At 39.8% G+C, this 23,330-nt stretch overlaps 3 protein-coding genes across 3 annotated transcripts; all 3 read left to right on the top strand.

Moving 5' to 3' along the window:
• Positions 1-1,015: 1,015 nt before the first annotated feature.
• Positions 1,016-4,151, top strand: LOC141764693 (glutamine synthetase-like). The gene is made up of 6 exons (XM_074630109.1): positions 1,016-1,398; positions 2,171-2,326; positions 2,465-2,608; positions 2,808-2,929; positions 3,519-3,718; positions 3,839-4,151. Exons 1-6 carry the CDS (start codon positions 1,227-1,229, stop codon positions 4,149-4,151), a joined length of 1,107 nt encoding a protein of 368 aa, XP_074486210.1. The 5' UTR covers positions 1,016-1,226.
• A 1,834-nt stretch (positions 4,152-5,985) lies between these two features.
• LOC141764692 (D(1) dopamine receptor-like) lies at positions 5,986-11,283 on the top strand. The gene has a single exon (XM_074630108.1). It carries the CDS (start codon positions 6,139-6,141, stop codon positions 7,513-7,515), a length of 1,377 nt encoding a protein of 458 aa, XP_074486209.1. The 5' UTR covers positions 5,986-6,138; the 3' UTR covers positions 7,516-11,283.
• A 4,567-nt stretch (positions 11,284-15,850) lies between these two features.
• LOC141764690 (intelectin-like) lies at positions 15,851-20,154 on the top strand. The gene is made up of 8 exons (XM_074630107.1): positions 15,851-15,931; positions 16,312-16,398; positions 16,496-16,642; positions 16,857-17,104; positions 18,264-18,422; positions 18,995-19,112; positions 19,563-19,669; positions 19,752-20,154. The coding sequence occupies exons 2-8, from the start codon at positions 16,314-16,316 to the stop codon at positions 19,893-19,895; spliced, it is 1,008 nt and encodes a 335-aa protein (XP_074486208.1). The 5' UTR covers positions 15,851-15,931; positions 16,312-16,313; the 3' UTR covers positions 19,896-20,154.
• The last annotated feature ends 3,176 nt before the right edge of the window (positions 20,155-23,330 follow it).

Below are 23,330 nucleotides of genomic sequence, written 5' to 3'. Positions count from 1 at the left end.
CTAGCAACGTACAAGTCATGTGACTAACGACTGACGTGACAAAATAAGTCAACGTGTTGGTTTCCAATGCACTTACCAATCAGTGGTATTTGACGAGTTGGGAGTGAGAACGGGTTGTATTAACCGCTATGGGTAACGCTTTACATTACAGCCTGTAACGTACAGCGTATTGCTCTGGAGTTACGGTGTAATCTTTTGTACTAACGGTGTACCAGTACAGTAATGGTAAATGGACTTGCACTTATATAGCGATTTTCTAGTTTTTCGACCACTCAAAGCGCTTTACACTACATGTCAGCATTCACCCATTCACACACATATTCACACCGATGGCACAGCCTATGGGAGCAATTTGAGGTTAAGTGTCTTGCTCAAGGACACTTCAACATGTGACCGGAACCTCCTACCTTCCGATTGGTGGACAACCTGCTCTCCCTCTGAGCCACAGCCGCACATACCAATACATGTAGGTACTAAGGAACAAGATGTGAACTGTATTTTACTACTTGGTACCTATTCTATTATTACTGGATATGTAGCACACTACTGTCCGTCATGGATACTATCGCTTTCTATATTTACATACTCTTCCGTCGCTCGTTATTTTACATTGCTAGCTCTGAGCAAATTATATACACGCCGAAGGGTTTAACGTTTTCCCAAATAACTTTTGTGCAGAGAAGATAACTTTCAGAGATCGTTTACTGTAACCAGCTACCAAATAACATATTTTGACATCAATTTACATGCAGAACCGGGTTCACTATGATAGTATCATTTTAATTAAATACAGACAAATATATTTTATCTTGGCTTTTAGTGGATGGTTTACCATTTACAATGTGCACTTCCATTGTTGTGTGACGTCAGACAACTGCATCTTGTGAAGTCTGGGTAGATGTATTTGCCCCGAGTTCACAAGTAGGAACTCCGACTACGAGTGGCGTTCCATTGTACTTTTTCTAGTAGGAGGACGGAAATTTTTGTTCTCCCTCTGTTAGCGTGGAATTTTTCTCTGCCTGACATTGCTCCCATGAGCAATGTAGCTGAACAACGCCCAGCCTGTTTAACCTGTTGATTCTTGTAACCTATATATAGTCAAGTGTAGTGTTCGCTGCACAGTGAGTAAAACTCATCTGAACCAGCCACAGAATTGGAGCTGAAAGAATTTTTTTCTTGCACTACATTCAAAGAGAAGCATTTCTTTGAATCTTAAGAAAATCATCATGTCTGTCCTCTTGTCTGAAAGCCTCAGTCTTCACAAAAGAGTCAAGAATCACTATCTGTCTCTTACCAAAGGTACAGAGTGCCTGGTGACGTACATTTGGATTGATGAAACTGGAGAAAATCTAAATGGCAAAACTAGGACTCTGTACAAAGAACCAACAGGAATCAGAGGTATAGTAGAATGAAATAATGGACACTAACTGTCACTTTGTAGTAACTGTAGTTATTTTTAAAGGGCTTTAGGTAGCATTTTTGATGTCTTTCATAATGTTTAAATATTGTATCTGATGTGTTGCTGTTTCCAGGCTGTTCTCATACACTGCTCATAGGAAATCTCTCGAGGAATCATTGAGGACATGCCTTCATTTTCAATGATGTCCAGAGTACAATGTTATGCCTATGTTAATCCATACATGCACTGCATATAGTTGAATAGTCACTTCTATTGCTATTGTACATATTCAGCTCTAGTAATCACTGGTCATGAAGTATTCTAGTTTATGGGAGGAACAGAAGTCGTCTCACTGGAGAGCATTTCTGCACCACAATCTGCTGCTGCTGAATTGGGACTCAAACTTCAGCACAAATTTAAGTTTTGCTAGTTTTATTTATTTTTACACTTTATTAAACTTCAGGGAGATATTGTTTTTTTATTTATTAAAATTATCGTTTAACTCTATAAGAACCTGAGGGCTCCCTGCACTTTTTGTTTTAAGATAATGTTGAAAAGTTCTCTTTTAATTAAACATATGATTTAAGGCATTTCCACAAAGTTTTGTGTTATTCCCAACAAAATATTGGTTATCGGTCTCCTTGATTACTAATAATCGGTATCGGTCCTGAAAAAAACATATCTGTCGATCCCTAGTAAGATGTTATACTAACTGTTGTATGAGGATACATTGCTGTTTCATATGACCATGTGTTAATAACTCCCTGACAGATATCCCAGAATGGCATACTGCCTACCTTGTTGAGACTTCTGGGACTGTGGTCGAAGTCATTTTGGTCCCGGTGAAAATGTTTCGAGATCCTTTCAATCTTGACCCCTATAAATTGGTTCTGTGTGAAGTACTTGACATCAACCGTGTCCCCGAAGGTAACATATTTCAGTGTTGACTGAGAACTCAAAAGTATCAGCTACATGTACATATAGAGGACCATACTGTAAGAGGCCCAAAGTTTGGTGTGCTGCACTTACTGATTTTGAAATCTTTGTTTTACTTTTTCTACACAGAAAGTAATCAGCGTTCACAGTGTGCTAAAGTCATGGAGGAAGTTAGAGAACATCAGCCCTGGTTTGGGATGGAACAGGAGTACACACTGTTCGGTTTGGATGGACAGCCCTTTGGTTGGCCTTCTCAAGGATGCTCAAAAACTGGTGTGATTAAAAATAGATATATGAATATTGGATTGAACGAGAATAACATACTGTATATTGAGAGTATTATATATTATTGTATTTCTTTCTATAGTTCAAAATGTATTATGTCATATTTTCAGTATCAAATTTGTATAGTGCTTTTTAATTGTAACTGTTTTCTCACCAAATCTTGTTTAATGTTGGTTTTATTTTTCAGCACATTGCGCTGTGGGCATTAACAAAGCGTATGGAAGAGACATCGTTATCTGTCACTATAGAGCCTGTCTGTATGCTGGTGTAAAGATCTGTGGCACCAATGGAGAATTATTACCCTCCCAGGTAACAGCTCACCTGACTGGTGTTGAACTATTCGTGTCATAACCAATGCATTGCCTCAAGATGTTCCGCATGCTGATCATCATAGACACTGAAACTGGTTCAGCCGATAAACTGGTTCACCACCATCGACTTAAAGGACGCATACTTTCAAGTCAAGGTCGCGACAGGGTGTACATCCATCAGGCTCCACCCACTGTACCCAGACAGTCCAGTAGAGGGCGGTGCCTGTGTGAGTTAGAACGAAGGTTACGATATTGTAACCCTAGTTCTATAAGCACAGGTGGAGCCCTCTACCAAGGGGGCCCTGTTGCTCCCACACTGCTCGCTGAAGAGGGTGTGGGATGTCTGACAGCGGTGGACGCTGCCTTATATAGTGTGGGGTCCGCACATATTTGGGTTGGCACATCCTGATTGGCTGGGCGATTGGGTGGGCGAATGCGTGCAAGTGATTGGAGGAGAGTATTACCCGTAGAGTCCAGTAGAGGGCTCCTCCTGTGCTTATAAAACAAGAGTTACAATATCGTAACCTTCATTATAAATACTCAGATGTCTCCTTTGCTCTCTGTGATTGGTGTTTTTGTCTCATTAGTGGGAGTTCCAGGTCGGCCCATGCGAGGGGATTGAAATGGGAGATGATCTGTTGATGGCCCGCTACATTCTGCACCGTGTCTGTGAAGAATTTGGGGTTGTTGCATCCTTGGATGTTAAACCCGTTGAGAGCAGAGAGGAAACATCAGGCTGTCACACCAACTTCAGCACCAAGGAGATGAGAAGCGAAGGGGGACTTCAGTAAGTCTAATGACACGTGACAAATATCCAAAATACACCAATCGTGTGCTCTTGGTGCACAGCAAATAGACATTTAAAAATAGATGCATCAATAAAAATCTGTTCTCTGTGAAATTACAGGTACATTGAAGAAGCAATCAGAAGGCTGAGCAAGTGTCACTCTCAGCACATTCGTGTCTACGATCCACACAATGGCGCCGACAACATGAGACGCCTCACCACTCAATGCGCTACCTCGCGCTATATCTCCAGTTTCCATGACTTCACTTCAGCCATAGGCTCTCGTACTGTTAGTGTTCGCATCCCTGACCATGTCAGTCAGATGGGCTGTGGTTACTTTGAGGACAGACGTCCTGCTGCCAACTGTGACCCTTACGCTGTGACGAGAGCCTTGGTTGAAACCTGTCTGCTGGAAGCCCCGGGGGAAAAATGATGTGCATTAATGTATTGACAACTTTGCATGTAGTCATGTGTCTTTGTGAAATTTCAAAGACATCTGACACATTTGCAAGTCCAAATGCAGACATTTTTTGTGTTACATGAATGAGGTGAAAAATAAAAAATAAGATCAATTACAAATTAACATCAGGCCTGTTCTTTCCTGCAGAGACATGTTAGGTCTAGTCAAGTTGATTTGTACAATTATAAAGTTTGAAATAATAAATAATGGCAAGCAATTTATAATACAACAACACCATTATCATAGGTTATATTAATAAGTCCACAAATATAAGTTCAGGGAATGGGTACAGTGAAATCAGTCAAATGAAATATGTATAAATATATTATATATATATATATATATATAGTATAAAAAGCAGACAAATAAGTTGAATATCTGTTGTTCACATAAGTTCAATGTACCAGGTGGATGGGAGAGAGACAGCGGAAGGGAAGTGAGGTGTGATGGATGACATCATCTTGGATGACTTATCATTTGTGATTAAATTAGTCCTTTTAGCTCCCATTTTCTCAGCTACACACACTGTGACATTTATATTCAGTTAATTTTAGGTAAATATATGGATGGCTTCATAGATATAGCAGGTATGGAAGACTGGGCTGCCAACATGCACTTGGCAAAGAGAGAAAATAAATCACATTGGAAACAAGCAATCACTATAATTAAATCCTTCATATAATTGTTCTCCGTGTCCCCAAAGTCTAGGGTGGGATGGGAGAGACCCAAACGGAGGGATTTGTGGTAGGGGGGAGGGTGGCGTAGAAGTTTATATTTAAATGTCTTTCTGTTGTTGTTTGTTTGTTCTTCTTCCTGTTTGTTTTTTTCTTTTTCTGTAGCTGCTTGCCAATTTTGTATTGATTAATACATGGACATTTGTGATTGTTCTTTTACTCTATTGGTGATCCATCAAATTGTAACCCCACCCTATATAATTATGCTTAAATATCAATAAAAAATTGATCACAAAAAAATAAGTTGAATATCTGTTGTTCACAATAAGTACAATGTACCAGGTGGATGGGAGAGAGACAGGGGAAGGGAAGTGAGGTGTGATGGATGACATCATCTTGGATGACTTATCAATTGTGATTAAATTAGTCCTTTTAGCTCCCCTTTTCTCAGCTACACACCCTGTGACATTTATATTCAGTTCATATTGGACTACTGCAATTTTCAAATCGCAGGAGGCGCAATATTTGTTAAAGGCAAATGTGTTTCAAAAATACCATTTTGAATTAAATATTGTCGCGCTGTAGAGATGTCCTGGCCTACACATCATACTCTACAGACTTAACAAAACATCTTTGTTTGGCACAGATCCCTGCAAAAATCAAACCATAATCATTTAAATGGTTTTCAAAGAAAATTAGAATAATGATGTAAAAATTATTATCGCAATGTATTTTTTCAAAATCATTCAGCCCTAATTTTAATGTGCAGTTTTACTCCTAAGTTATTTTCTAGTTCTAATATGTATGACCTGTTTTTACCTCAAACATAAGCATGATAAACCTGAAGCTATCCTTATTGCCTCCCCACTGCACAGTCTCCCATCTCAATTTTTCCTTCCCTGGTTTTTATTACATCCTCTGTTACTAAGGTCAAAAATCTTGGTGTGACTTTAGACTGCACCCTCTGTTTTGAAACACACATCAAAAACATCATCAAAACGGCCTTTTTACACATAAAGAACATCTCCAGACTAGTGCTTGACATGTTTTTGGTTTCTCACATGTCAAACTTGTCTCAGAGCAGTGTGTCTCTGTGCTGCGTGTTGTCAGCAGAGCAGTGAGTACCAGCTGATGGTGCATGTGGTCCTCCAGTAAATCTGCTCTGCGCTCGGAGCAGCAACACAGATCAGTCCGGACTGGAGCAGGACGCACGGCGCTCGCTTTCTCTCTCTCTCTCTTTCTTGTCCTTTTTAGTTTCCACATATGGCGGAGCTCAGGACCAGGCAATGAATAACACAACCGGCTCGGTAGGAGCTGGCAGCCTGGAGGAGTTACCGGCGCACCGAGCTTTAACCGGCTGCGTCCTGGCGCTGCTCATCGTCTGGACGCTTTTCGGCAACTTCACCGTTTGCGCAGCTGTTTATCGCTTCCGGCACCTGCGCGCCAAAGTTACCAACATCTTCATCGTGTCTCTGGCTCTGTCGGACCTCCTGGTCGCGGTGCTGGTGATGCCGTGGAAAGCTGTAACTGAGGTGGCTGGTTTCTGGCCGTTTGGCGGGTTCTGCAAGACCTGGCTGGCCTGCGACATCATGTGCTCCACGGCCTCCATCCTCAACCTGTGCGTCATCAGCGTGGACCGATACTGGGCCATCTCCAGCCCCTTCAGCTACGAGAGGAGCATGAACAAGAAGGTGGCTTCTGTGATGATCGGCGTGACGTGGACGGTCTCCGTGGTCATCTCCTTCGTGCCCGTGCATCTGAACTGGCACCGTGCAGAGATGGGTAAGGATTTGGCACTTCATGGTGAGAGTGTTGTTGTTGGGAGCTGTGACTCCAGCTTGGGTCGCACGTACGCCATCTCCTCCTCTCTCATCAGCTTCTACATCCCGGTGGCTATTATGATCGTCACGTACACCCGCATCTACCGGATAGCCCAGATACAGATCCGGATGATATCTTCTCTGGAGAGAGCTGCAGAGCATGCACAAAGTTGCCGCTCGGATGCTGAACTTTGCCCTGACTTGTGCACGGAAATAGGTGCCAACTCATACCAGTCACAGATGAGTCTCCATCCTGATTGTCAGCGCTCTGATCAGTCCCACCGGGAGCTCAAAGTGTCCATCAGAAAAGAGACGAAAGTCCTGAAAACTTTAAGCATCATCATGGGTGTGTTTGTGTGCTGCTGGTTGCCCTTCTTCGTCCTGAACTGCGCGCTGCCTTTCTGTCCCGGACCGGAGCACCCTGGGGCGCAGCGTGGACCTTATTGTGTCAGTGAAAAAACCTTCGATGTCTTCGTGTGGATCGGCTGGAGCAATTCGTCCCTCAACCCGGTGATCTATGCGTTCAACGCGGACTTCAGAGACGCCTTCCTGCGCCTGTTGCGCTGTCGCGGACGAGGCTGCTGCTGCTGCTGCGCCGCGGTGAGCGCAGCGGTGGAGACGGTGATGGTGAGACACGAGGCCGGACACATGAAGCAGGAGAGTCCGCTGAACGTGAAGCAGCTGGGCGTCTCCTCCTGTGCCAGGAACACCAGGGGGAGCGAGGACAGCGGGAACACAACGGTGACTGTGTTTTATCACCGAGGGACAACCTCGGAGCAGGTGACGGACACGGAGGAAAGTAACGACAAAGACAGACTGACGCAGATACCGATAGGACTATGAATGAAACCATTTATGAAATCCAATGTGAGAGGTCAGGGAGCAGGACAGATATGCAAAGGTGGAAAGGGTGCACAGTGAATTTACTTCTCTTTTCTTTGTCAGTCAAACATCCATCTCTGCAACAGGGTGTGAAAGAGAGGGACTCAGTCTGGAGATGTTCTTTAGGTGGAAAAAGGCCGTTTTGATGATGTTTTTGATGTGTGTTTTAAAACAGAGGGTGGAATCCAAAGTTACACCAATATTTTTGACCTTAGTAACAGAGGATGTAATAAAACCAGGGATGTAAAAATTGAGATGGGAGACAATAAGGATAGCTTCAGATGTATCATGGTTAAGTTTGAGGTAAAAACAGGTTATACATATTAGAACTAGAAAATACATGTGCACACCCAACCCCAGTTTACAGGGGCAGGAATCAAAAAAGCGAAAGCACAGTGAATTTACTTCTTTGTCTTTGTCAGTCAAACATCCATGTGTACAAAAAGCAGCTATAGCAAAAAAGCTCCAACTTGGGGGATCACATGATACAAAATAACACCCATTATCCCTATTTCTACCATTCATATAAGATAAGATAAGGTATACTTTTATTGTCCCAGTGGGGAAATTTTTCCTGAACTCCGTCCAACTGCAGTTACAAACATTAAATTAAAACAGCATCAACAACAATAATAAACGATTCCACACAAGACAGGGAAACAGTTCCACAGAAACAGATGTTTCATACACATACACAATGGCACATACTATCACACACACCATGGCAGGTATTGCACCCAGGTGGTGCACTGCACTGTCCACCGTCTTGCCCAGATTAGTACAGATTAGACAGTATTGCACAGACAATAGCCCAATATTACACAGATGCAACATATTACACTGTCCCAATTTAACATATTGCACTGTCCCAATTTAACATAGTGCACTGTCTAACCATATTGCACTGTCATTATGATAGCTTTATGTTTTGAGTTCTTGAGGAGTTTAATAGACATCGGCAAGAATGAATGTTTGTAACGGTTCAATCTGCACCGTGGGACTCTATATCTCCTGCCGGAAGGTAAAAGTTGGTACTCCTGATTTAAGATGTGAGTTTGGTCTGATATGAAAAACTATGTGTTTTCGGATAACTGTAAGTGTTGGAGCTGTTATTTTTTTTATCTGTCTGTGGGTTATATGGCTCATTTTTGTTCACATGGATGTTTACCCAAAGGCTTTGTAGTCTTTGTAAAACATGTCACATTTGTGGGAGCTTGCAAAATTCAATGTGAGGACAAATATAGACGGGTCCGGATGGGTAAATAAAGCGAGGCCCTCAGCAAGAGAAATGAGTGAGTTTTACAATATTTTTTGTAGCTTAAGTTCAATCAATTAAAAAAAGAAAGAAGTAATTTTAGTTTTTTCCTGCCATGTGGCGCTTATTCGAGTCATTTTCTAAGAAACAGCCATATATGACAAACAAAACTGAGTAAGACAGGCACCCGTAGGATGGTTAAAGGCTTGAATCAAGCTGGGACAGGTGCAATCACCTCTCCCTCATTCATAGTTTTCTCAGTCTCAGTGTTTAGATTAGACTTGATGCTGTACATGAATGATAAAACACCTTAAATTCACATTGCTGAATTAATATGCCTAATTTCAAGAGAATTCTCAGATGAAATTTCACTGCAAACAAGTGAAATATCTCCCCCTGTTTTACTGGGAAAATACTGATTTACCAGTGAGGATGGGGGTATTGTTGCAGTGTAGCTTCCATTCCCCACCACAGAGAGACAGAGGACAGGATTTCTCTGAATCTCTAGAAATGGGATTATGTAACTAACTCACATTAGCACCCGTCAGCTGTGCATCTTGTATGGATGCACGGTGCACTCTGTTCCCCCCCCCTTCCATCCCCTGAAAGAAACACACATGAATAATTTGTAAAGGTTGTTCCTGTGAAAGAAGCCCTGACCAGTGAGAACACAGAAGCTTTTACAGTGACAACCCTGCTCTGTGATGAACTCTCTACAGATTAACATCTGTTCATTTTTGTTTAATGAGTATTCCTTGTTAGTGTTAAAAATGAAAGCGTGTGTTACAGCCTCAAGGAGCCTCAAGTCTTAATGGAGCCAACAAGATTTATGATTCCATCCTGAGCTGCAAATATTTTTGTGGTGGTTGTGATTGAATTACTATTAGGCCCACCGAATGCAAAGGAAGGTTCTTTTGCGAAACTTTTTCGCTTTCTTGCCAAGAGTTAGATGAGAAGATTGGTACCACTCTCATATCTGTCTGGTAATGAAGCTATCTAGAGCAACTTAGCTTAAAGCATGTATATTATGTGCTTTTTAGCAATATACGTATAAGAACATATATTTCTATGAAGTGAAAGGCAATTATACGTTCCATTGCAACGCCAGCGCCCAGCAGCAGAGCTACGCCTCCGCTATTTTGGACTGTAATCAAGGTGACTACCATAATGACACCAGTTAAACGTCCGCCTACAAAGTGTCGTACAAAAGTAAAACAAAATGATTTATATTTTATTGTCATAATTTTAATGTCTCTACCGAAATAACCTGTGTTGAACGATAAAAATATTATAAATATGCATACTATTATAACTATTTACTTACTTACTTATTTATTTATTTAACTTTTTTGCCCGGCTGCTTCCCAGAGGAGCATAAAGTGATGAAAAAAAGTGCAATAGACATAAATGGAAGTTAGAAAAATCCAGCACACAGATTTTGAGAGCAATTTCAAACTTTTTCATGTCAAGGACCTCCAAAATCAATGTACAATAGACCTCAGACCATGGATGTATAAGAGGTTGTGCCCTGTGCTTTTGCCCTGCGTGTTAATAAATTGCCTTTAACTACATTAAATTCTGTTTACGTCTGTTTAAGCTACTAGCACTACTAGCTACTGGCCGATAGCCAGTTGTTTGGGAACAGAGACATTAATACATCCACCACGGTACAGACCTTACAGCATACAGCCCATAGGTGTATTATGTAAGGGATAATGTACAGCGAGCCGGTCATTGTTGTGAAAGAATCCCCAACAGGTGTTTCTATAATTGGTACAAAAACCGAGGTGGCTTATGAAAACCACAATAGGTCTACGCTATTTCACGTGGGAGGGGGGGGGGGGGGAGTTACTGTAGGCTACAGTATGTGCCAGAGCCAGGCAACCAGCAGAGTTAGCGTTACTCCCAGCTGAGAAATTGTAAGGCACCAAGGTATTGTGAGCTTTAGAGGTACTATTAGGCAGATTTTGTTTCCTTTGGACAGAGCCAGGCTAGCTGTTTCACCTGTTTCCAGTCTTTATGCTAAGCTACGCTAACCAGCTGCTTGCTCCAGCAACATATTTACCGTATAGATTTGAAAGCGGTGGATCTACTCATCTAACTCTTAGCAAGAAAGAGAATAAACGTATTTCCCCAAAATGTCAAACCGTTTCTTTAAAGTACACCACATATTATGGATTAAAAACTAAATAGACGGTCTTAATTTGTAATTCCACTGAAAATGTATACAGTTATCACATGTATTATCTCTATTAGGCACCAGTGATAACATGTTTGTGTTTATTCTGATTATGCAGGAATGAGAAAACACAGAGGTGGTGGTACAATGTACTGTATAACTGTATGTGTGCAGCCTTTTGGTATTCACTGTGTAATAGGCTTGTAACCTACATCCATCAACTCTAGGCGCCTCAAACTGTATGTAAGAATAGTCACCATACCAAAGAGGATTAATAAAACATAGGTCAAATGCATTTTTTAAAACGTGTCTACCACGTCGTATGTAGGTTGCTGAGTGAGAAAAATCATTACAGGCCCGACTGAAGTGCAGTTCAGAGAGGAGTGTGCGGGGTCCTTTCTCTGAGGAATGATAAAGTGATTACATCTATTAATATTGACTGACTAATGGCTGTCCTTGTTTCATTCTCATGTCAACCAAAAATGGGCTCACTTCATCAAGGGTGGTTGTGTTTGCCTGGAGAAACTTTTAATGGGTCACACCTACAGTACCAGCCGTGAATGCGTGAGTTGAATGAGCCCTCACGACAGGACAGAGAGAGAGAGAGTTACAGGGAGTTTCAGAAGAAGCTGTTAATTGTGTGGGCCTACTTCAGGTAGCCTACTACTAGGCCTACTGCTCTGAAGCCACAGCATACAGGGGTTTTCAAGAAGAGTTTTGAACAATTTATTTATCCCAATTTAATAAGACAATATTATCAGAACAGCAACAACACAACAGGAAAAAAAAACAATCAGGCGGTTCAGCTGATACCTCCAAAACAACATATGTTTACGTTCAAGTGGAAAAGCCCTCTAGCAGTTCTAGGAATTATGACTCTTGGCCACAAAGTTCACAGAGGGAGGGGGTTGGGGTGGTTGGATGAGTCGACAAAACGTCAGAGGCCGCTGTTTGTTTCCTGTTACCAAAAGTCAACATTGGTTTCTTTTAACCATGACCGATCTTTCCTTAACCCTAACCACATTGCTTTTGTGCCTAAACTTAACCAAACCTTAAAAATGCTCCAGACCATTAATATAGCAGCAATCAACTGTTGTCTATGTAAAGATATAAAGGAAGAATGTCTACCTGAGCAGAGAATGAAGCCTCTCGTATTTACAAATACAAAATTGACTGAACAAATGTTATAATTGTTTTCCGCATCCTTGTAAATAGCTTATTGAATGAAAAATGTGCATCTATAGATATAGATTGTTGGATTTGCTTTGACCCCCCCTGTACTGTCTTTTCTCCTCTGATCCAGTTTGTGAAGTCTTTCTGTCCAAAAGACCTTATAATGGCCTTCAGTCTCTCTGGGGACATGGGATCAGGTCGTTGCTATAATCCTGGTACTGGAGGGAGAGGTCTCTGCATTATTACAAATATATGAAGAACACATTAAGTCCAATTTAGTCCTGGATTACAATCATGTCTATAAACACACAACACTTATATACATTTTTCTTTATATCCTTTATGTTTAAGAAAGCTCAGACCAAGACCACTCTGAGTGAACACTGTGTATTGTATGTGTGTGTGTGTTTTATTTATGACTGTGTGTGTTCAAGTCAATGAAGGTTTCCGGTAGAAAAGTGAATCAGGTCAGATAAGATTAGAATATCGGACAACACTGAGAAAAGAAAAAGGAGAAGCAGGAGGGAGAGAAAGTGTGTGTGTGTGAGAGAGAGAGAGAGAGAGAGAGGGAGAGTGAACTATAAAGAGGACAGAAGAAACATGAGGATTTAACTGAGAAATATGGAGGCTTTTAGGGTCAGGGAAAATGCAGGTTCATAAACAGATTAAGGTGAAACCCTAAAATTAAAAAAAATTAAAAAATAAAATTTTCCTTTGGCCGGTAAACTAAGTAGCCTATAGCTTCTATTTAACCATTTCAATCATTAATAATTCAAGTTTAATCTGAGTTGCAAGAGGACAGAGTAAAAGATGAGAGAATTCCAGCCTGGCAGACAGATCTTTTCACCTTTTAAATATTCATTTATATAATTTATATAATATTACTATACTAAATTAGTGATATTTGTAGTTAATTTGCAGGTTTCTTCAATCTCGAGAGCACAGGTCTTTTTTTTCTTCTAATAGTCATTTTAGATTATATCAAGTTAATATTCAAGTTATCAATACAATTTTATAATATTTCACGTACAAAGTATGCACCTACAGAGGTTATTGGTTATTGTAGGCCATCAACAAACATGTGTACTACATTGTAGATCAACCCTCTGAGACCCACAGTAGACCCGTTTTTTTTTTTTTTTAGGGGGGTACGGGTCTTTAGGGGAGATAGCAGGTCAACAGAAGATGTCACATAGAAGTGGTGTACATCATCTGAAAGCTGGGGACCTGAAGATTAATTTGAGAATCAGCTCAGCACTATGTGACAAGTTGTTTTAGTCATAAATTACTTAGGTTTTCTAGTTTCATATGATATCTGTATAGCTTCACTCTAGCTCTCTAGCAATGCTGCGGGTTTCAGGGGGTTAAGTCACTCAAATATAGGTACATATATGTTGTGACATATAGTAAAGACACGACTTTACATAAACATTTTTGATTTAGCCTCAGGTCTACAAGCCTAACAAAAACTGAATCTCAAGAGTGGAAGCAAATAGCTCTGAAGGGTTTAAATTAAGGAACTTAGATAGAGATTGAAAACACATGGTAAAGAGTAAAATAAAAGAAGCCACAATTATCTATCTTAAGATTTCATTAACAAGAAGTTAATATTTCCAGCAGACAGCTACATGTGGTCGGTGCAGCTGGGAGTGCACAGCTGGCTGCAGGTTCTCATTCCTGCTGCTGTGTGAAGCAGTTGAATTATTAGTGAACGCCTCTCACAGTGTCCGTCTAACTTCTAAAAATAGATCAGAGAGAGACACACAGAGAGAAAAAGAGTAGTTGTTGTTTGTTTCTATCTGGTCAGAGAATGACCCTGATACAATCAAGAGGAAAGTGAAATCCAGCAGCCGAAATCAGAACCTCTTCACTAAGTTGTATTAGAGGAATTTAGTTTAATAAAATAACACAACCAATTTGTATTCGTGAAAGTACACTATGAGAAATACATATCCCATTTTGATTAATCAAACGAGATATAAAACAGCATCATAAAGAATAAAAACATTTTTGACCAGCTAGTAGCCTATATTAAGTAATTCAAATCCAGCCTTTACCAGCTGCAACATTAAAGAGATGTACACATTAATGTAATCAATAATTATAAACCAACAATAGATATTTTTCTGAAATGGGCCATTCTGCATAATGAATACTTTTACTTTTGGTACTTCAAGTATATTTTGATGCTAATACTTTTATACTTTTACTCAATTAAAGTTTTGAATGCGGGACTTTTACTTGCAACAGAGTCCTATTACACTGTGGTATTGCAAATTTTCACCCACTGGTTACAACACAGGGGAACATCTTGTTACGGAGAGTCCAAAATTAGTCAACAGTAAAAATAACATTTAACCAGTTGATGATTAACAATCACTGGCTGTCAGCTCGGCTCAAACTTTAAACTTTGCTCTCACAAGAGTCACATGACCATAACAAATATGTTGTCACTGCCTCTGTCGCATCTTTTAAATCACTTTTAAAAACTCACTTTTTTCAGAGTTGTTTTGTGCTTTTATTTATGTTTTAAAATTTGTGATTTTATTTATGTTTTAGGACATTTTAGTTGTGTTTTTATGTGTGTTGTTCTTGGCTTTTAGTACATTTCATTATCCTTGTGTTTTAAATGTGTTCTGTTTTTATTGTAAAGCACTTTGTAACTGTGTTTGGAAAGCTACTATATAAATAAAGATTATTATTATCATGATTATAAAGTCTGAAAGAAAAAAAGATAAAAAGATCAATGGATCTTAAACTAATCAGGGTTGTAGACCCCTTCGGCAGTAGCGGCCCCTTCTTTTGGTGGCTACTACTACTTTCTACTGAATAGCCCGTATTAAGAAGATAAAATCGGCTGATAGCGGCGTCTTTTACCAACATCAAACGTTCGCGGGCCGGCCCGCGCACTCTCAACTGAAAGTCAACTGTTCGTTCCATGGCAACGTCAGAGCCCAGCAGCAAAGCGACACTTCCGACATTTTGGACTGAAAAAAAAACGTCAGTAAAACTGGAAACCTAAAAAGTGCCTCTACAAAAAAGTAAAACAAAATTATTTATATTCTGTTGTCTATTCTACGGCGGAGTATTATGGCCACATTGAGGGAAACACTTTTTATTATATTTATTATTATATAATTTAAATTTTATTCAGAGAATAAAGGCATAACTTTACGAGAAAAAAAAGTCGTAAAATTACGAGGATAAAGTCGTAATTTTACGAGAAAAATTTAGCAGGCGGTTACAGCATTCTCCCTCAATACTGGACCAATTAAAAAATTATTGTCCCCATTGGTCACTTAGACACAAAAACATGGGAAAATAGGGTTGAAAAATACAGAAGTTATCCTTTAAGTGTTATATCCTTATTTGTATTCTCCATATTTGTTTTGATTAGTGGGACACAAAGAAGTTATACTGGCAACAACATGTTGTTACCAGCAACCCTTCTCCCTATAATTTGTTTGGCTAATTTATGGCAGTTAGTAAGCCAGTGAGAAGGTAAAAGGTAAAGTGCAGACAGGATTTTTTATAAAATAGTTAGTTACAACAAGATAACAGAGGACCTTTGGGATCATTATGACTATATTTTAGTACATTTTCATTCAATAGTTTCCTTTTCAGAGTGGTGCAATACAAATTGATGTAATACTGTATTAACCAATTTGCACTTTGAGCTTTGATATGTCAACAAAGACTCATGAACAAGGATATATATAGTTGTGAAGATCAAGAATGAACCATAACACATCTCACAGCAATCAACGCAGGTAGGAAATAGAGGTTTTGTTACAAAAATGGGCATACCGGGGACAGCTTTACGACAACTTAGTAATGTAGTGCTGTTCAGTCTTAATGTACTGATAAAGCTTTGTGGATGAATGTTACTTTAGATTTTTGAATTATGGGAGAAAAAAAGATTTGTTCTGAAACCTGTCAGACTTTCATTTATCTGTTGATTAAAAGATGTTTTTAGTCTTAATGGTCTCAATAATGCTGGAAAGAACGTTAACACAATAATTTAACAGTGGGAGAATGGTGCTCTGGTTAATTTCTGATATCTGTAGATAGATTTGTCAGGTTTAAATTATTTTGTGTGTCTATTCGATAACATACTCTACTCTAATAGCTACAAATATGCTTTTCACAGACATGTTACACCACATGCTTTCGCTTTTGGTGGTTCTGCTGTTAGTGGAAGATGCTTCATTTGCAGCGGCTGCTTTACATGAAATAGGTAAAAAACAACAAGCAATATCCCACATATGATAATGTGTAGGCTACAGCACTGTTATCTAACTTTCTTATTCTATATAATGTGAATTTATTTTCAGTAAATGAGGAGCTCACCATCAAGGATGCTGAGATGACTGAGAACCTCACCAGGACAAACTTTGAACTTTTGGACAAACTGAGCAAAAGGTCCAGATATGTTGCAAGGAGCTGCAAAGAGATCAGAGACAGATATAATGAACATGAAGGTAAGTAGCCTGTAGGAGATGTCTCTCTAAGCAATACTTGGACATTAAACAAATATAGTCTTTAATGCATTGGAAATGTAAAAGTCTTTTATAAATTCAATGTATTGCTGTCCCCTCAAACACTTTTGTACAGATTTGGTATACATCTCAGCCGATAACCAATAAATCACAACAAATGTTTTTAACTCATTAACACTAAGTATAATGTTTCCAGATGGGTTGTACTTCCTGAAAACTGCTAATGGCATGGTCTATCAGACTTTCTGTGACATGACCACTGCGGGAGGCGGCTGGACGCTGGTGGCGAGCGTCCACGAGAACAGTATTTATGGAAGGTGCACAGTGGGCGACCGCTGGTCGAGCCAGCAGGGCAACAATGCTGAGCTGCCAGATGGAGACGGGAACTGGGCCAACAGGAACACCTTTGGAACAGCAGAGAGCGCCACTTCGGATGATTTTAAGGTACATATACAACTTGAAAGTGGTGGAAAGTAACTCATTTACTGTATCTATGTAAAATTTTGAGGTACTTTGCTTGTATATTTGCATTTTTTCTACTTTCCAGAGGGAAATATTGTACTTTTTATTCCTCTACATTCACACACTACAAATGAAGTTGAAAAAAAGGTGTAAATCTGTACACACCCACACAGTCGTGAGAAGAAGTCTAATCAGGAATCATAAGTGAAAACTGTGTGGCACATAGAAATAGAATTAGAGTAAAATGGATATTTCCATTCAAATCAACATAGCAGGATGGTCAGAGTTGCGGCCGTTTTTATGTGTACCGCTGCCATTGCAAAGACCCGTGACAGCGGGCTAATTCATTTTATTTCTAGGGTCAATGTACAGTGCTGAGAGCCAAATGGCAAACAGTTTGATGTTAGTTCTACTCCCATTCTATTTCTATGGCTGGGCCTTTAAGCTCTGCACCAACACACACAGGTGTTTTCAATGATTTTGTCTGATCTGACCTCTGGTCAGGACTGTACAGGTGTGTCAGACTGTGCTTAGTTGACGTCTCCTTCACTGTCCTACAGTGCAGTGTTGAGCGGGACAACAGGCCCTTTTCACACAGCCATTTTGACATGTCATAGCAGGTAAACACAGGTGTAATTGATAAAAATGAATGATGGTCCCATTTTATTAATGTGTTACAGCTATTCCAGTGAGCCAGCATGCACAATATGAGCGTAAATGGAACATAACATAATTAATTATACTTCTTTACCCTGCAATGACATGTCAAAATAGCACTTTTATGATTCAGAGCATCATTTCACCGACACCAATAAATCTTTTTCCCAGCAGACATTTTGGCTTGTCATAACAGGAAAAGCACAATTATAATTGATACGATTAAAAACAACATTTCGGTGGACTTGTTTCCAGGTTCTTGGTAATGTGCATGCTGGCTTTCTGTCATGGCTACTGGAACACCTGTACTGGTCAACATACGTTACATTCATCTTTTTATTTGTCAATACAAATTAAAGGCCAGAGAAGAAACAAAATGAGCAAAATGAACAATTCCACCGACTGTTTGACTGATGAAAAATAAGTCAAATGTGATCTAAATCACAATTACAATCATGACATCTGTGTGTGTACACTTTCACAGAACCCAGGTTACTATGATATAGTAGCAAAAGACATGTCTGTGTGGCACGTTCCCAACAACTTCCCTCTGGAGCACTGGAACCTGGCCGCCATCCTCCGCTACCACACCACCAACCGCTTCCTCCAGCTGTACGGAGGAAACCTCTTTGAGCTCTTCACGGTAACTTAGTAACATGTAGTTATGTTAAATTACAGTGTTGGGAGGTAACTAAGTACATTTACTCAAGTATTGTACAATTTTGAGATATTTATTTTTCTATTTTTTGCTACTTTGTACTTTTACTTCACTACTGTTCTGAGGGAAATGTACTTTTTACTGCACTACATGTATTTCACAGCTGTAGTTAATTTGCAGATTCAGGTTAGATATACAAAATATAATTAACATATGAATTATGATAGCCTATATTATTATAGATTAAGGGCGGTATATAAATGTGTTACCTCCCCCTTTACCAGCTGTTACATGGACATGATCCTTACACATAAATGCATCAATCATTATAATCCAATTATATAATATTTATTATTCTGGAATGGGCCATTCGCCATAATGAGTATACTGTTACTTTTGGTACTTTAAGTATATTTTGATTGTAAATACTTTTAAGTACAATTTTGAATGCAGGTCTGATGTATTGCTACTTTTACTTAGATAAAATATCTGATTACCTATATATATATATATATATATATATATATATATATATATGTATTGTTACATTCTTCCAGCAATATCCAGTGAGATACAACGTTGGCTCGAGCAGCAACAGAGGGCCAGCTATTCCCATCGTGTACGACCATGGAAACATAGAGTCCACAAAAATGTTATATGGACCCAATCCAAGAGGTAAACAACTCATGTAATAAGAGGGAAATGGAGATAATATAGAGCTTTTTCACCAATATGTAGGCTATAGATGGTTTAGAAAAAAACGAAACCAAATTCTTATATTTTCTTTAATATATTTATTGTTATTGTTGTTATTATATATATATATCTTGTTGTAATTGTTTGTCATTCACTATTATGTAGTCATATTATTTCTGCATATTAATCTTGCGTTCTCTATAACATTGTGACATTTTAACACTATGTAGGTGGAGGCTTCAAATAAGCCCAGTGGTTTTTTTTGCCTCTTCCTGCACTGTATATTATTTATTTATTTTTGTTATGTTTCTGTAGTCTTAATTTGAACAATAAATTAAAAAAAATAATAAATAAAAATAAAAATAGTTCATCCGGCTATAATTAAGGTAGCTTTTGAAAAACTCATGTTTTTTTCTGTTTCTATGAAAGGAGAGTTTGAACCAGGTTTCATCACATTCAGAGCAATAAACAATGAACGTTCCGCCACGGCGATCTGCTCCGGGGTCAAGCCCATCCGCGGATACAACACTGAACACGTGAGTCAGACACTTCAGCTGTCAGTCAACACAGAAACTGATACACAGTGTAATAATCCTGCTGTTTTTTGTGTGTCTCCAGTACTGTATAGGAGGAGGTGGATATTTCTACACTGACCAGTGTGGGGACTTCCCATCATTTGACTGGGACAGACTGGGAAGGGAGCAAGGCTGGAGCGCTTCCAAAGAGATGACTGAGGCTGCTGTTTTACTGTTTTACCGCTGAGAGGATTACTTGCACATGTAGCTTATGACTATGGCATGTTGTAGTCAAATATATTTCAGTTCAGGTGAAGTCAGGTTTATTTGTGTAGCACTTTATCACAGCATCAGTCTTTATATTAAAGAGAATGAGCCCTGTTCCTCTGCTTGTGTCCGTAAAGAACAGACATAATATTACGTTAAACACTCATTTGTAATTAAGCCACATACCAGCAGATGGCGGTATTGAACTGCATATTAAAATAAACCATTAACATTGTGCATTTCTTGAGTATTTATTGGGCATTTTTATGCCTTTATTACAGACAGGTGAGAGGTGACAGGAAATGAGAAAGATGCAACATATGTCTTCAGCCGGACGTGGTGGGCATCTTAACCTCTGACCTTTAACCTCTAACCTCAGGACTATTCAATTACTTTTTTTGCCTTGTATCAAATATCAACTAGTCTCATCCAAGTTTGGCATGATGAAGTTTCCACCCAGACCACTGACCATGACATTGTATTTATCATTTTAATTCAGTGAAAGTCTCTCTGTACTTAATTATTACACGGCTGTGTTGAATTCTCGATTCTGATTGGTCAATCTACGGTGTGTTATTTCTTTATAGCAGACCGTTGCTATGGCCACAGTTCTGACGTCGGACTCTGGCGGAACGTTATTGTGTCAAATTATTGATTTCTTTGGAAAGTAGCCGTGTAATAAACGGGATAATGTACAGCTAGCGGGTCATTGTTGTGAAAGGAACCCCTTCAGGGCGATGAGAGACCCCTCCGCCCTGTTGGGGTTTATTTCACAACAATGACCCGCTAGCTGTACACTATCCCTTACATATTAACCAACTACTTAAAAATATTTAAAGTGCTTCTAAATATGGCTACTCCGTTGTAGTATTCTACCAAAATGGCCTGTGTCGAACAATAAAATATTATAAATAATATATAAAGCTTTTTCAGTCCAAAATGGTGGCAGCAGCTGTTGTCAAAACACACCGGAGTTTCATCTCCTTTCTACTATATAGCCATACTGTGCCATCCACGAGAGAATATGGTGCTGAGGACCTCTTTATACATGCACTGCCCACAGCCACGTCAACATACAATGACTCTCCTCTATGCCGGGAGAGTAGACTTATGTTCTGAGTGGCAATGCACAAGGCATATTGTACTTAAATTTACACAACGCATATTTTAGTTTAAATTTGCACAGCAGAGACATATCTATAATTCTATTTTTATTGTATTTTTTTATTTCTTTTATGTAGTTTTAAAGGGACTGTTCGTAACTTCTTACACGTACAAATCAATCCGGGTTGGTGTCCCGTGCGCGCTCGCATGTGGCTACGCTGTTCAGACTCAGACTCCAACACAAACTACACGGATGCACCAAAACCGCAAAGTTATATCTAGTTAAGCCCGTCTATTAAACAGTGTTGGCCGCGGTCGGAGGATGTGGGGGAGACCGTAGCTTTGGTCTCCAGGGCCGGAGTCTCTGCTGTACTCTGTTCCTCTGATCCTCTGCTCCTCTGCCTGCATGCCTTCATTCACACACCTCGCTCGTTCTCGCTATTTCGCTCCACACGTGCATGCGTGCACACTACACACTGCAGAAGAGTTAGTAGCTCTGAGAATATCTAGTGAATGTACAGTGGACGTTTGTGCAGAAATAACTGCTGCAGCTCCTCCAGACCAACAGAGGTTTCCCGTGTCTTGTGAAGTGACAGGGCTCCGCAGCGAGAAATGTTATCGTCTCCGACCAAAACTCCGGTGTCTCCCGGCTGTTCCCTCCGACCGCGGTCGGGAGGCTGAAGCAGGAAAAGCCAACACTAGGATCAGCATTGATTCATGGAGAGACCTTCGTCTGGTCAGCTAACATTACTGCCAAGCAGGTGAAATATAGTGTGATATTGTGGTTTTAGCTGATGTGTGTCGACTCACTGTCTTGAGCGATGCTCGTTCATGTCTATGTAGAGCGAGCACAAGCGCGAGCCCAACGCTGACTTTCGTTGACTTAACGGCCACAGGTGTCGCTGTTAACAAGAATTTCTGATTCTTACAAACAGTCCCTTTAAAGTAGTAGCTAGTATGTATACAGAGATTTGTAAATACAGTGTTTTTTGTACTTACCTCGTCTCGTTTGTGTGCGTGATGCACGTTTTTGTGATGTATGTAAATTGCTGCTTTAACACCTCAATTTTCCCTTTGGGAATCAATAAAGTCTATCTATCTATCTATCTATCTATCTGTCTGTCTGTCTGTCTGTCTGTCTGTCTGTCTGTCTGTCTGTCTGTCTGTCTGTCTGTCTGTCCGTCCGTCCGTCCGTCCGTCCGTCCGTCCGTCCGTCCGTCCGTCCGTCCGTCTGTCTGTCTGCCTGTCTATCTATATACAGCAGATAGTATCTCATAGTAAAGTATATTGTCCTCAGACTCTAACCGATAGTGAATGGTAAAAGGTGATCATAGAAATATTTGTTAAGGGTATTGGCCTATCAACAGAGTGTTTGAGCAGTAAGGGTAAATAATCTAGAACAGGGTTTCACATCGTAATAAATGAGCCCTCATTACCCCTAAGGACCGCATTTATCCATTCATGAGGCAGTGAGCTGAAAATCTCCCTGTACCAGAAAGTTACTGGGTGGATCTCTAACCCATTTTAACAGGTTGCATTTACGAGCAGGGAGCAGAAGTTTGTCCAGCAATTTGTAGTGATTACGGGAGAGAGCTACTTCTTTAAAGAGCAAACCCAATAAGAATAGCCCTGGATCCTTTCTTATTGTAGTCTTAAAGATCATGCTCAATTCTCGAGCTATGCGACTCCAGTATCTATAGCAGTCCGAGAAGCCTCGCACTGAAACCTTGCGTCGCATCCACATTGTCGAAATCATCTAAATATTCAGCTATGACACTGAAATCTTTTAGATAACACTAAATTACGTTTTCTGTAGTCCAACACAGCAAACTCTGACAACACCGGTGTCCTGTGGCACTCCTCTCTCCACTCTCACTCACGTTTCCACCGTTGTCTTAGGGCAACAAGTCACATAACACAATAACGAACAGAAAGCGAAAGGTAAGAAAAACATTTTATTTCTCTGTAGGGTCCATTTCATAATGTTGTCACACATTTATAATAACAATCTGAGCCTGTCAGTAGCAAAAACAAGTACTTTTAGTGAACGTAAATGATGGTGCCAGGTTGCCCCAAATGATTACATTACAGCCCATTTAGCAGGTGGTTACAGCATTCTCCCTCAATACTGGACCAATTTAAAAAAGTCTACAACATGTTGTTATCAGCAACCCTTGTCCCTATAATTTGTTTGGCTAATTTATGGCAGTTAGTAAGCCAGTGAGAAGGTAAAAGGTAAAGTGCAGACAGGATGTTTTATAAAACAGTGAGTTACAACAAGATAACAGAGGACCTTTGGGATCATTATGAC

Source organism: Sebastes fasciatus, chromosome 3 (assembly GCF_043250625.1).
Source record: "Sebastes fasciatus isolate fSebFas1 chromosome 3, fSebFas1.pri, whole genome shotgun sequence".
Lineage (NCBI taxonomy): Eukaryota > Metazoa > Chordata > Actinopteri > Perciformes > Sebastidae > Sebastes > Sebastes fasciatus.
The sequence above is the reverse complement of the archived record's forward strand: the minus strand, read 5'-3'. Positions and strand labels throughout refer to the sequence as shown.